We start from the raw sequence: 14,142 nt of genomic DNA on the forward strand, positions 1-14,142 counted from the left end.
CAGATCTTGCTATTTGCATTTAAGTTATGCTGACTAGAAATCTGTTTTGCTTATTTAAACAAGTAATTCTCCCAGATAGTTTTTCTGTCACAGCTGACAGTAATTTATCCAGGTGTTAAACTTAACTCTGCATTTGAACCCTGCTCTAGCACCAGTACCATCTGCTGAATCCTGCAGCTCAGATACCAAGCTTAACAAACCACACAGAGGTAACCACTTTGTTCCCACACAACCCAACTTAAAGTTTATTACTGCATTCAAAAATTCAGAGTTGCTGAGCAATCAATGCTTCATTTAAGAGGCATTTGAGCTCAGATTCCCAGAATTATTCTAGGACCTTCTCCTAGACAGACTTTTACAGTCTTTCCCCAGATGAAAACTAGCATTCAACTCAATACTTAAAAGTTTGTTTATTTTACTTAGGCTTTAAGGACACCTTAAAAACCAGTTACATAATAAAGACTGATATCGCAAAAAAAATAGTGGAGGTGCAGTTCAAAAAAACCCCAGTGTCTTCAAACATAAAAAAATATATATCCAATTATCTAGGAAATGTGTACCACCACTTCTGTCTTCAGCTGGTCCTGCCAGCTTTTGGGTCATGACTCCCCACTACAGAGCTCAAGAGCTCCAATTGGAGGGAGCATCTCCGAGGTTCATGTCACAGGCATGATTCATAGCAAACTGCTTCACTGCAGCACATGGACCCAACCTTAAGTTTTTAGAAGGGATTCTGTCATTTTCCCTTTAGCAGCAGGTAAAAAGCATCCAAACATCTCCTGGGAAGCGTATGTCATATACACAAAGCCATCTTCATCTTTGTAGTCCCTGTACACTTCTGCCATTGTCAAGGACATACTGGCCAGGCTTTTGTTGTTCACCAGCAGGTAGAAAGCTTGGGTAGCAGTTAGAGCCATCCTGCTTCTAAGTGAAGAAGGGAGGAGAAGTGGAGACAAATTAAGCATAAAATTTAATAAAGTCTTGACTTTAGTCTATGAAATACAAAAAGCAGAGAAGTTCGTGAACTATGTGCAAGAAGTGCTGTGTAAAGTCATTCTGTGGCTTAATATCTTCACCAGCAAAAAGTAAATTTTACGCTTGGAAGCTGAAAGGTTTGTGCTCTGAGGGCAGCTTACATCTGACCCAAGTGCCACAGAGCCTGGGCTTTGAGTTCCCAATTACCAGATAGAAGTGCTGAGCAGAAATGAAAAAAGCTTCTGTAGTACAGCTATGGCAAAATATTCCATTAGGGTCTGTTTACTCTTATTTTAAAGTTTACCCTCAAAGGAGTCTTTCCAAAGACATTACACACAAGGATCATGACCTAAGTTGTCTGAGAGCCAAAAGCATTTTTACAGTAGTTAGAAAGATCTCTTCCATGCTTTGAAAAGTGTACTGGAAAGCACATGGTTTTCACTTTGTCAGAGACCATCACTAAATATTTTGGGAGACTTCTACCCAGTAATGTTTTATAAAGAATAATTTAAAAGAACATTTTGTGCCACTCTCACCCAAGTTGCTTTGAATGTGAGCAAGTTCAACAAGGAGCAGTAAGAGCCACAGACAGAACAGAACTGGTGTCCCAGTACCATGATCACCAAGCAAGAACAAAGCAGAACCAGAGTTTAATATAATCTTTACTCACTACACTCATGGGCAAGAGAGAAGACTATGAACCCAAAAAGCACAGACCACCTTTTTTTCCCCCGGAAAATATCACCTCAGAAAATATCTGCTGATTTTATTTAAACACTTGGAGAGGAGGGAAGCCATTACTAACACCTTCATCCCCCTCCCCACCAAATCAAGCAAGCTGTTTCAGGACAGTTCTAGAAAATACCTGCTTAGGGAGCAGCAGCAGCAGCAGCAGCAGCAAACCCTCCCTGCACCACACAACTCACCCCCACTCCCTGCAGGGCTCGGTACCTACCTGATGATGGTTATGAACTGGGTCATGGTCAGCTCCTCGGGAACAAGGAACTTGGTTTTGTCCAGGAGGGGAAGGTATTTCTCCCTATGGTATCTCTCAACAATTACCTGTTTTAATTACAGAGTCACACTTAGTAAAACCCACACCGTTCAGGCTCCTTCTCCCTCCACACACGCTTTAGGAAGCGATTCCCAACTTTTCTTTTTAAACAGCTGCAATGAGCTCCAATAAGAAAACAGATTTACCGGGATTTTTGTTGGAAACTTCGCCCGGATCCCTGCTACTTCCTCCAGCCGAGTGGCTGCGCGGGAGAGATGAGAAGTGTTACGCCTGCGCGCAGTCCCCCCCTTTCCCCTCAGCAGCCCCCGCAGCCCTCCCAATCCCTACCGAAACTCTTCCTTAACTTGAACGGCCTGGCCGCCTGTGTCCCGGGCACCGCCTGCATCCTCGCTCTGCGATGCTCCCGATGCTGCTCCCGCTGCCGCCCCGCGCCTCTTATGTGCCCGCCCCCGGTCCCGGCCCGGCCCAGTCCTGCCCGGTGCTGCGGGCAGACCCGCCCCGCTCGGCAGCATCGGCCAAAGGAAGCCCCCCCGACCCTCGCACGTTTTCCTCTCCCCGCCAACCAGGAGCTCTGGTGTGTGCACACACACAGGGAACGAGCTCCAGGGAACGTGAAATGTGCTGCTGGTGGTGAGCCTGCTTCTTCTGTCTATTCCAGCAACATCCTTTCCATTCTTTCCTTTCTTCAATAAGAATTACCCAAAATGCAAGATATTTGGGACACAACACAATATAATGCTTTGTGAGAGGTCTTTGACTACTTACAGGGTGGTCAAAGAGTGTATTTCAAGGCTGGGCAGTTTCCATCTTCCCTTTCCTGATGGCCATTCCAGAAGATCAGTTACCTTCTTACTTACAAACTGCTTTCAAACTATTTCTTTGGTTTTTAGGGGAAAAAAAAGCCTGTCATTTTTCACATCCTCGGGCTGCCAGGTTCCTTATTTTCTCAATTACTTTGGAGGTGAGCTTTAACTCTGATTTTGTTTCTAAGTCATGGTCATGATGTTGTTTCCAACCAGACATCGGGTCCATCTACTTGCCAAATATGATGAGACAGATTCCCTGTCTTCTGGATTTCTTGTTCACCTGCTTTTATCAACTGTAAAGATGGCTTCACAGCCAGACATGGCTCAGCAAGGAGTAGAATTAACTGATTAACTAAGGCTGGTTGTTGGGTATGTAAGTCATTTTCGTGGATGGCTGGAAATGACCCACGTTATTCATTTGCTTTGCTTGTGCCTTTAAACTGTAGTAATTTTCATTTTATTTGATCTACCAGATAAGGACAGCTGGAAGTTTCTAATGTTTATGAGTCATGGCTTTGGCTGCTTCAGTGACTGTCACATAAGATCAGTTTGAGAAGGAACATCTTTTAACACAGTGTGTGCACACTATGTACACATGTAGCAACAGCTGTACCAGAACAGTTTCCAGTGTCTGAGGTCCTTAGTGCTGCTGAGCTGTCCTTTCCTCTTGATCTGAAGTGGGAAGCTTTAGTCACAGCACAAGCTCCCCCATGTGGCACCACAAATTTAGCTGCACAGAGCAGACAAGATCTTTGCTTTGATGGGTTCATGAGCAAAAGCTCTGAACTTGGAGAGAGGACTTGGATACAGCTCCTCTCCATGAGTAGACCTCTGCATCAGGGAAGATAAACCTGGGGGTTTGCTTACAAAGCTGGGTCTAGCTTAAGTTCTGAGTGACTGGGGAAGTGTAAATGGAGGGGGACATTTTCCAACAGAACAGACACAATGTCATAACTCAGTCTAGTGAGACGTGTATTTAAGATAAAGGAAGGGAGGAATAATTTGAAGGGTAAAGAAACAACATAGCCTGACATACAGCACAGGAACAAAGACTGCAGGAAGCAGAACAATGTGTGGAGATCAAGGAATGTGTCTTTGGAGTTGTGGTCAAAGCTGTTTAGGAAGTGGACTTGTTCTTCCACCCACCCTTGCTGGTCTCTGCCCAGTAGATCCAGTAGCAAGATCTGTGATCCACTGTGTGTAGAGAAGAGGGAACCTGGCACACCAGTCCTCTTCTTTCTGGATCACCTCTCACAGCACATGAGGTACAAAAGCAATGATCCATAGAGACATCAGCAGCCCTGCTGCTTCCAGAGAGAGGTTGTTTCCTTTTGTATCCTTAATCTCCTACAGCAGCTGCTAGAAAGAAAAATTAATACCTGACAAGGGTGAGAAAAAGCAGAATTCCAAGAGAACCTGGTGATCAGTTACAGCTCTAACATCTGTAAGAGCTAAGAGTGAGCACAAACCTAATATAATATGTTATATTTTCTGGAGACAGAGAGAATGGGATGTCTAATGTGTGTCTGCATGACACCTGCACTTACTTTTGCATTGAAATACCCCATTTCAGACCTAAAGGTGAAATTTATCAATTAGTTTTAATTATTTCTTTCCTTTCCCTTTGAAGTTGTCCTCATATGGACTGGTAGAGAAATTTTGTGTAAAGAATGGAGTACTCAGAGGACCCTACTGAAAGAGGAATTGTTACTCTATTTTTACCTGCTTGAATGTTCAAAGGCTGCAAGTCCCTGAAAATTAAAGCATGAAGTTGGAGCTGCATATCTTATCTAGTCTGGTTTCATTGCTACATTCACAGCCTCTTCTGAAGTCTCAGGTTTGCAAATGTGTAACTGAATTCTGAGCTGTACATTTGCTCTATACTGAAGTGATCGTGGCTTTATGGACTTAATCATAAGCATCTGGCTCCAAAGAGCTTAGCATGAAAGTAGCAAAGAAACATCTTGTCCTTCTTATTATCCCATTCCCCCTAAAGACATTAAAAACCTCACAGGCTCAAAGTGTCCTCAAAGTGGGAATTATTTTCCCCATGCAGGAGGGTGCAGTGTGTCCAGAATTCGAGGATGCTCTATAGTTTCAGTTTCAGGAGAAATGAGAGAGCTCCTGTAAAAGACAGAATTACAGTACATGAAGAGATTCTGAAATAAGCTGGTAGGAACTTCTTGGGAAAGGACAAATTGTTTTGTCCCAGAAGCATGGCTGAAGTCTGAATAAGTGATGCTGCTGCAGGGGAGAAGTGAGTCAGCTAATGACTGAGCAAATGACTGAGAGCTTTGCTTCCTGACCAAGTGAGAGGGTGCTTCTTTCATAGACTTTTCGCTATCCTAAATCTGACTGCTTTTCCCTCCAATTCATTTTATGCTTTCAGGAGTTTTCACTGCTTACCTTGTTTCTTGCACTTTTCACCCCAATTTCCTGCATTTTTTTGAAAGCCGGGTAGGGAAGCAGGGGGAGAGTGATGAATGGGCTCTAATGCAAGGCCTTTTTCTTAGACTGTTCTGTTTCATTCATGGTCATGAGAAAAGGCCTGAAGAGTTAGAAAACATACATTTCTTCATATTGTTCTTGTTTGGTAGCTATTTGTCACTGAAACCATGTAAGTCTGTATGGATATGCAAGTCTCCCTGTGCAAAGCAAAATATAAGCAGCTCAGAAAAATATAAGCCTGTCCTGAAGAAATCAAAACCTGGATTTCACAGACAAGACAAAATGAGGTAGAGGTAGAAATAATTACAGTAGCTGCAAAAATCCAAGGCTGTGCAACATTTTGAACACAGTTTTATGAGGAAGGCTATGGTACAACCAACAACTGGTTCCACATTTTTGGAGCACAAACACATTGAGTTGATCACAGGAGCACCCTTCCTCTTACAGAATTAAAAAAAACCAACAAGCCAACAGACAAATAAACATCAATATTTTATGTGTGATTGTATTTAAAACTAGAATCACTGACCAGCTGCCTTTACACAGCAGAATGCTGCATGCTAAAATCACACTTCCAAATCTTTTCAGTAATTGCTGCAGGAAGAAAAATAAGATAAAAAATACAGAGTGGTTGAGCAGGGAGGAACAAGTGTCTTCACTTCAGCCCTGACACATCACAAGGACCGGATAACACTGTATCATGAACCAGTTAAGTTGGGCTGTGTGTTTATGTCTAGCTGACATCTAGTGGATCTCTAAGTTGGTACATCCTGCATCCTCTAAGAGAAATTCTAATCATGGTGAATCCTCCTTGAACTTTGCCAGTTCTCCTCTGTTCTTTCCTATTCTGAAGAAGTTTTGAATCACATTACTGTAGCATGTATGAAAGTTTGAATGACATTATCTTTGATCTGCTATGAGTTGGGTTGGTTATAATATGCTCTGTATAAAACAACAACAGAAAGGTGTAAAAGACTGATGGGTTTGCACTGGAGTGTCAGAGCTGTGTATTAAATGTCATACTCAAAAGCAGGCATCTGTTTTCCTCCAGGTGCTGTGAGGCATACACTGCTGCTTCCAAGTGGATCTGTGACCTCTTGTGGAACTGAGGATTAAGAGCTGCCCACACTAACCAGAGGACTGAGGTGTTTTGGTCAGACTGCTTGAGTAAGGATGTGTGAGTCCTGAGTCTCTAGCCAAGGTTTCCTGACCTGTAGGAAGCATTCAGCTGAAATCCGGTGACTGTGCAGCATTCTCCCTTCAGAAGCCTCCCAGGTGCTCTTTGGTGCTCCCAGGGAAAAGCCCTGTGAGGTTTAAGGAACAAGAGTGATCAGAGGGCTCACAGGCCTCAGCTTGAGGAATTAAAGTCATGGTAGGTTAAAATAACCACCTGGCTGCTGCCCCTCCTCCTAGCTGGAGGCTGCCTCCCCAGCAGGCACAGCCCATGCTGGTGCCCAGCAGCTGAGCCCCTGCCAAGGGGGCCAAGGGCAGGCAAGGCTCTGGCACCCATCCCCATCAGCCACTCCTGCCACCATGGCAGTACCACCCAGCACAGCCACAGGGTGGGGGCTGCAATGTTTTAAATTTTAAATTTTAAGAGCTTTACCTGCTGAGGAGGCAGGGCTCCTGGCTTCAAGCCCTTCTGAAGTTTGTTAGTCTGCTCTGCCAAGACACCTGAACAGAAGGCAAGTGAAGGCAAACCCAAGGGTCAGATTTATTATAGAGAAAAAACTCAATACATGCAAAAATGCAAATGTTAGAAGCCTTTTGCATTCCAGTGAAAGAGATTCACTCCATTGTAACATGGTGAAAAGCACTCTAGTCTGCTATAAACTCAGTTTAGCTTTTCTTCATCTGTCAGTATGCAGGTGCTACTGAGTTAATTCCAGTATAGCAAAACTTGGATGACATAGCACTGGCTATAAATTCCAACCAGCACTTAATAATCCTGGACACAAATGGGTACATAAGCAAGAGAGGATGAGGGATGAAATGCAGATGGCACAAAACAGTAATGTGTGGACTAACATTTTAAATATGAATGATGCAACCCTAGAGGGACTAAGATTTATTTATTTAAGCAGCTTAACTGAATAGAAGGAGAAACTGCAGCATGATGTTTTAGGGAAAAAAATGTGAAATAGCAAAATGAAGGCTTATTTGTGGCAGTGAGAAAGCCTATGAAGTTCAATAGTATTATGCAGTTAAACTAAAGATGTGCTTTCGTGAAGGCTGCCTATAAGTGAAAATAAAATTGTTGAGTCAAGGGGTGTTTGAAAAGCCCTTAAGCAGTCAGTCTTAATTGGATCCTCCTTTCCCACCTTTCCCTTTTTATCTTTGCCAAGATGCAATGTACTATCTTTTTTTTGTCTACAGAAGAAACAAAATTGATGTTGTTCTTGCTAGCCAATTTCTTTGGTCATCTTTTGAGAAAATGAAGAAATGTTTCTCTGTGTGGACAAGCCATTCAGTTTTTCTTTCAGATATACTGCTCCAGTTGATGGATTTAAAATAAAGTTGTAAAACTTGTAAAATATTCGTAAAATATCAAATTTTTCTAGTTATGTCTGCTTTACAACTGGCAATAATTGAGTAATGCTATTCAAATCTTCTTGATAACAAGGCCCTTCTGTGGGCCTGAGCCTGGTTAATGAGTGCTGATGCACTGGCATTTTTAGGATACTGTGTGTATTTGATTGTTTGAAGGCACTGCTGGTGCTTCACCTGCATAGCAGCAACAATTAGTGCAAAGGCATGATAAAAAAGGGAAAAGTTCAAAATTTGATTCTGATTAGAATTTATTGAGGATCTGCTTGAATAAATCTCATTTTACAGAAGTCAATTATAGGCTGGAATTCTGGAAACAAAATTTCCCTCTTCTATTACTGTGTCTGCTGCTTGACTTGGTAGAAGATTTGCATTCTGTCTTGATGGTTCTAGTAGTGCTCCTACTAGGGGTACTGACCTGAGATCTTGTGCCTTGTTGAGAGGGAGCAGCACACCAGGCTCTGCAGAAATGGATTTTAAAGTTACACTCTGTGCCTATACCATGATAATTTGTTGGAGGAGTTTTTTTTTTTCCCCTTTCATACAGTGTTTTAAAGAATTTTCTTTTAGACAAGTTGTTTTCAGATAGGTTATCAGTGGCTTCATGTCCAACCTGTTCCTGGCCTCCCTGTTGAGATTGCCAAGAATGTGTCAGGTGGTGCCAAAAGTAACTATTGGTTTTTGGTTTGTAGATGCTGGAAACTGGTATCTGTTTTAACTTTCAGAAAGGTTGTTATAGCTGACAGAGAGCAGAGGAGTTTAAAAATAGCTTTAGCATGTCCTTGTGAAGCTGGCAGTTCTGTTTATTCCTGCTGGAATGTCTGACAGAAGGGTTAAGAGAGCTGAGCTCTCTTCTGGGGTGGAAAGCACCAGCAGAGCAATGCAGAGATTCTCCAAAAGTGGCCAGGACCTTTGGATACTTCTCCTGTCAGGTGCATGTTGAATAGGCCTGATCTCTACAGGGAGACTGCTGTGCACTTAATGAAAATCAGGACTCTTAAAAGGGGCCCACATAATGTAATCATAAACTGTGACATTTGGGACTTAAAATGCCTTTTAAATGTTTTTAGTGGAAATATCTAAGGCTTATAGAGGTACAAACTCCAAAACTAAGTATAAAGTATGAAGGAAAGATTGAGTTCCTGCTCTACAAGTTTGAGAATGTCACTTTGCCTTAGAAATCCTTGGTTTAGGGAATTTTGTAAGATATGAGGCAATTAATGTAATAAGAGATGTAAAAGAGAGGCCTGTTGCTTAGCTACTTTAGAAGAAACACCTATTCCCAGTCCTTCTACTGAACTGTGTGATCATAAAGAAGTCCTGGAGCCATGGCCAAGTCCCTGAGCCATATCATATACTTGGCTGCATAACAAATTTGCTGCGGTGCTCAAGTTAATACTCATGTGCCATGAACAAAGGTCTGTAAAAATGCCAGGAATTTATTGAACGTGAAAATGCTGAGAAGTGCTTTGGACTCATATGGGATTACTAAAAAACACCACCCAAACACGTAGAGTAGCAGGTACTCAAAATTACCTACTTCAGGAACCTAACTGGAAATATACTAAATCCAGAGTCCAGGCTTCTCAAATTCGCACGTGGTCAATGGAGAGAGAGAGGGAAACTCTTGCAGAGCATCCATTCAGCATCAGTGCTCTGAGCTGTCCTCTGTCTGAGCCCTTCCTTTTACACAGGCCACACTGAGTGTTTGATTTGTGTACCTGAAGCAGGAAACATGAAAAACTCTTCAAAGAGCTCAGCCTCTTAGAAGTGAGTTTGAGTTCTGCTCTAGATGTCCTTCAGCTAAATTTTCTCTGCCAAATTGCACACAGGTTTGCTCAGTTCCTAAGTGCTATCAAGTGAAATTGTCACAATAAATTATACCAATGCACTCCAGCCCATCTATTTTGCATCTTCAACATGAATTGGGGTTAAAACTGTTCTAAAGAGTGTGCCCATATAGCCTTGTACAGCTAGTGAGCTATGGGAAATGGATTTATAACAAAGCACTGAGAAACAGCATGTACAAGATACAGGTGGGATGGGAGGCATTTAACAGGGGGTCAGGCTGGTTAACCTGAAGGTGCAAAACACTGACTTGTTGCCCAATTCAGAAGCTTTGGCTTGTGTGACTAACATGTATGCACTAGATAAGCCAATTCTTCCCAATCTTTGCAGAACTGAGGTTGCAGTGGGCCATCTTTACAAAGGGATGAATTGTTCTTAAGCCACAAATGGAATATATTGCACGAGGGGGCTGCTGACTGTGTCTTGCCTTTTGTCTTCTTGAGCAGCTGCTTTGGAAAGAAGACTTTCATCACTTATTTGCTTTCAGGTTCCCTATCCTCTTTCAAACAGTGTCTTGAAAAACAATGCATTGCTAGTGTCATGGTGTAGCTCCCCCCTGTACTCTGCCCTGGTGAGACCAGACTGGGAATACTGTATCCAGTTTTGGGCTCCCAGATTCAGGAGAGACGGGGAGATCAAGAGTAGGGGATCTACTGGAGAGAGCCCAATGGAGAGTTATGAGGATTATTAAGGGACATCTCTTAATCTCCTCTACGAAGAACTGAGGCTGCTTAGCCTTGAGAAAAGAAGGCTGAGAGGGGATCTTATTAATGTCTATAAATATCTGAGGGGTGGGTGTGAAGAGGCCAATTTCTTTTTGGTGGTGGCCAGTAATAGGACAAGGAATAATGGGTTTAAGCTAGAACATAGGAAGTTCCACCTCAGCATGAGGAGAAACTACTTTACTGTGAGGGTGACAAAACACTGGCAAAGGCTGCTCAGAGAGGTTGTGGAGTCTCCTTCTCTTGAGACTTTGAAAACCCACCTGGATGTGTTCCTATGTGGCCTGGCTTGAGTGATCCTGCTTTGTCAGGGGAGTTGGACTAGATGATCTCTAGAGATCCCTTCCAGCTACTAATATTCTGTGATTTTATGATTCTATGTAGTGGACAAGAGCTTAAGGCAGGAGTAGATCTATGACTATTACTGTTGGTGACAAATGCACAGGATAGCCCCACGAGTTTCTACTCTGCACTTTCTGCTGTGTTGCATCATTTTTGATAGAGAGGGCAAGAGCAAAGTGTAAATTTTCCTCTAGTGTTTAAAAATGGTCTCTGAAACACAAGGTTGAACCACACTTAGAAACCAGTGGTCCTCCACAGGAGACAACCTCATTCTAAATTTCAAGAGACCCCAGGAGCTGCCTGCTAGTGGTTGTGGACAAGCATTAGGCCTCTGGAGTCAACTGGAAAACGTAAATCCTCCCCACACTACATGTGCACCTGGTTGTTTGCACCAGCTTGATTAATGTTTTTATGATACTACATAAAAGATTTATAGTCTCTTGGGCTCCCTAGCCCCAGGTATTAATCTTTAAAACTGACTCTGCTTGTAGGGTGTGATTTTTCCTTCAAACTGAACAGCTCCAAGAAAGGTGTGATCGGATTCTAAAGGACAAATTGAACAGTTAGAAAGAAAAATCAAGAGTTGACTTTCTTATTCTCTTTCAAGAAATCCTTAAATATTTCATCAAGTACTTCTATGTTATAATATTCTCTCCTGCAAATACCTTTACCTTTTCCTTTAGTTCTTCATATTCTGGCTTACTTACATTCATTTCTGTGAGCAGTATCATGCTACACTGAATTATGTTGAATATTCTATTCCAGAAATACAAATACTGATGTGGACTTACATATATCACTAAGAGCATACTGGGAAAACAAGTTAGTTTTGTGAACAGCTGAGGCTTTCATTTGCATCTTTTTTCTGTGGACAATAAAGTCAAATGAATCAGACTCACCCTCTCTAATTGTCCCTGTCCCTTCTGTAGCATTAGCCCCATGCAACTGTTAAGGTCAAAAGCTGAAAAGAAACATTTTATTAACATAAGAACTCCTCTTGCCTTTGAAATTTTGGTGTCCACAGTGAACTGAGTTTAAAAAAATCTGTTTTTTTTAAAAAAATCTGATTTTTCTTTGTTGTAAAATGAGATGCTTTAATCACATCAGACACTGTAGGGTTTTGTGTGTATAAATAAATACATCTTGGTACATAGAATTCTAAGTATATACTTACACACACAGGGCCATATATATTTGTATGTTATTTCTTCTTTTTTTGCTGAAGGTTTCTAATCAGAAGTTCACAGTGGATTAAGTAAGTTGCTACAGATGTAAGGATACTAAATGGTGAAACAGCCCAGCTGTCTTTGGTGAAATGCAACATCTCACCAAAAGCTTCCCCAACATAAAAATTCTTCCAAGGAATGATTTATAATTTAGACCTGTAAAAAGGTTTCCTGGATAGCATTTGTTTCCCATGTGTAATGTGGTTTGAAATCTACTTTCTGATCCAACTTTCTGCTCTTGTCACTGAAATAGGCTTGGTGAGGGGTGGTGGCAAACTGCCTAAAGATGACTGGGATATTTTGCTTTAACATATGTCTCCAGAGCAGTGAGTTAGTGTCTAGCATCATATTAATGTCACAAAGTAAAGGAAGTGGGCTGAGAGTCACTAATCAAAAAATTACTTGAGCTGGACTCATAGAAGAGCTAGGGAGCCAGCTGCCCATCTTGGATCCTCTTCCACAAAATCTCAAAGAAGAACAAGCCATTTTTTTTTTTTTTTCCTGAGCAGGAGCAGAATCAGGATGCATTGAATGCTTTGATGAAAACAGATGTGTGTTGAGAAAATCAAAGTATCAGGGTGGGTCAGAGTGAGGTAGATTGTCAGTGTGGTGGTGGGACACTTGGTCTAGAATGTAGAAAGTACTGGACCAAGCTTCTGCCCAGAGGAACAAAAGCAGAAGATTTTCATCCATTTTCACAATGGTATAAACTCTCATTTTGAACCAGTGGTTACTCCCTGAATGCAGAGTTCTTGGTAGTAACTCATATACTTTTTGTCTCAGGTGCATTTGTGACAGGATTCATAAACAAATACATGGAAAGAGATACACAAGACATTATTGTGGCATATTAAATTCTTGATTTAATGACATTTTGATTTAAGAAGACCACAGATTTAATCTTGATTTTATGTAGTGTGCTTCACTTACTATGTACTTTCCTGGAAACAAGTCATCAACATAAAAATTCTAGAGAGCTTCCTCTCACTTTTGTTTCTCCTATAATTCTGTCTGTTATTTATAAAGTCTCCAACTGATGAAAACACCATCGTATTTGTAAGCTTAGCAGCATGGTAGAAAAGGCTCCTTAACTAGAGGCTTCTGAGAGGCAGAAGAGAGTAACAGAAGGATGAGTTTTGTTTTTTGTCTACTGGAAGAAAAAAAAATCTGGTGACACTTTCCCTGCTATAGTTCTGTCACTCCCATAAGCCAGTAGAATAGTTTTAGCAGAGTACACATGTACTTTGGCAATTTAAAAGGACAAATATTGAGCATAGTGAATAAGGTGTCAGTGATTCACCCTCCTCCCCATTTCTGTGTTTTTTTTTTTTCCCCATACTACTTCCCCACCCTTAAGTTACTCATTAGGCTTTAAAATCTCTTGTTTTCACAAGCTGGCAAGCTCCTAGCATTTCTCTGACTACAAATTATCTCAGAATTGTGGTGTCAGATTAATCAGCACAATATTTCAAATCTCTCTAGCAGAAAAAAGGTACTTATCAGTCTTAAATCACTTTTTTTTACCAATTATTTCAGTATTTTCAGCTTTATCATCATGTGAATGAAGATGAAGGGCTCTTCCCCTTATGATTCTTGTTAGAGCTCTCAACAAAGGTACATGACTACATTTGCCATCAGCCCCTAAGTATTTTTGAGATGTGACTGTGCTTGAGGATTTGAGTGATGAAACACTCTACCAGTCACTAGAATTAATAATCATACTGGATAACAAAATCAGGTAAACAATTTAGATACTGGTTTTGTGATACATTATAATTTCTGGATCATAATTTGTATGTGCCATTCATGATACACTGTAATTCTTACTTCCCCATCTCCACCATCCAGGTATCATTCTTCTTCCCTCTGGAAATAACTTCCTTACCATGCACCAGCAACCCCTTTTATTTTTGAAAACTATTTTTTATATATTAGATTGTCTAGGTAATATGTATTGAATTATTATCCATTGTTCTTACTTTGCAGTCAGCTTTGGAATAGGCTGCTTTTTCTAGATATTAAAAGAATCATAGAATGGTTTTGGTTGTAAGGGACCCTAATAATCACCTGGTTCCAGCCCCCCTTCCACTAGACCAGTGGATTCTTGTTACTCTGGTAACAGCTACTATTCTTCCTGAAAATCCTCTCTTGCATATAAACCAAAACATTTTGCACAAATGTTTCCTTTAGCAAGGGGCACTTGCATTTGAAGG

General features: G+C 41.3%; 1 protein-coding gene across 1 annotated transcript; it reads right to left on the reverse strand.

The window, feature by feature from the left end:
* Positions 1 to 393: 393 nt before the first annotated feature.
* MAP1LC3C (microtubule associated protein 1 light chain 3 gamma) lies at positions 394 to 2,388 on the reverse strand. Its single transcript, XM_071742467.1, has 4 exons — positions 2,318 to 2,388; positions 2,176 to 2,231; positions 1,931 to 2,037; positions 394 to 924 (listed from the first exon to the last, which is right to left on the reverse strand). Exons 1-4 carry the CDS (start codon positions 2,373 to 2,375, stop codon positions 714 to 716), a joined length of 432 nt encoding a protein of 143 aa, XP_071598568.1. The 5' UTR covers positions 2,376 to 2,388; the 3' UTR covers positions 394 to 713.
* Between the last annotated feature and the right edge of the window lie 11,754 nt (positions 2,389 to 14,142).

The sequence above is a fragment of the Heliangelus exortis genome, chromosome 3 (assembly GCF_036169615.1).
Source record: "Heliangelus exortis chromosome 3, bHelExo1.hap1, whole genome shotgun sequence".
NCBI lineage: Eukaryota > Metazoa > Chordata > Aves > Apodiformes > Trochilidae > Heliangelus > Heliangelus exortis.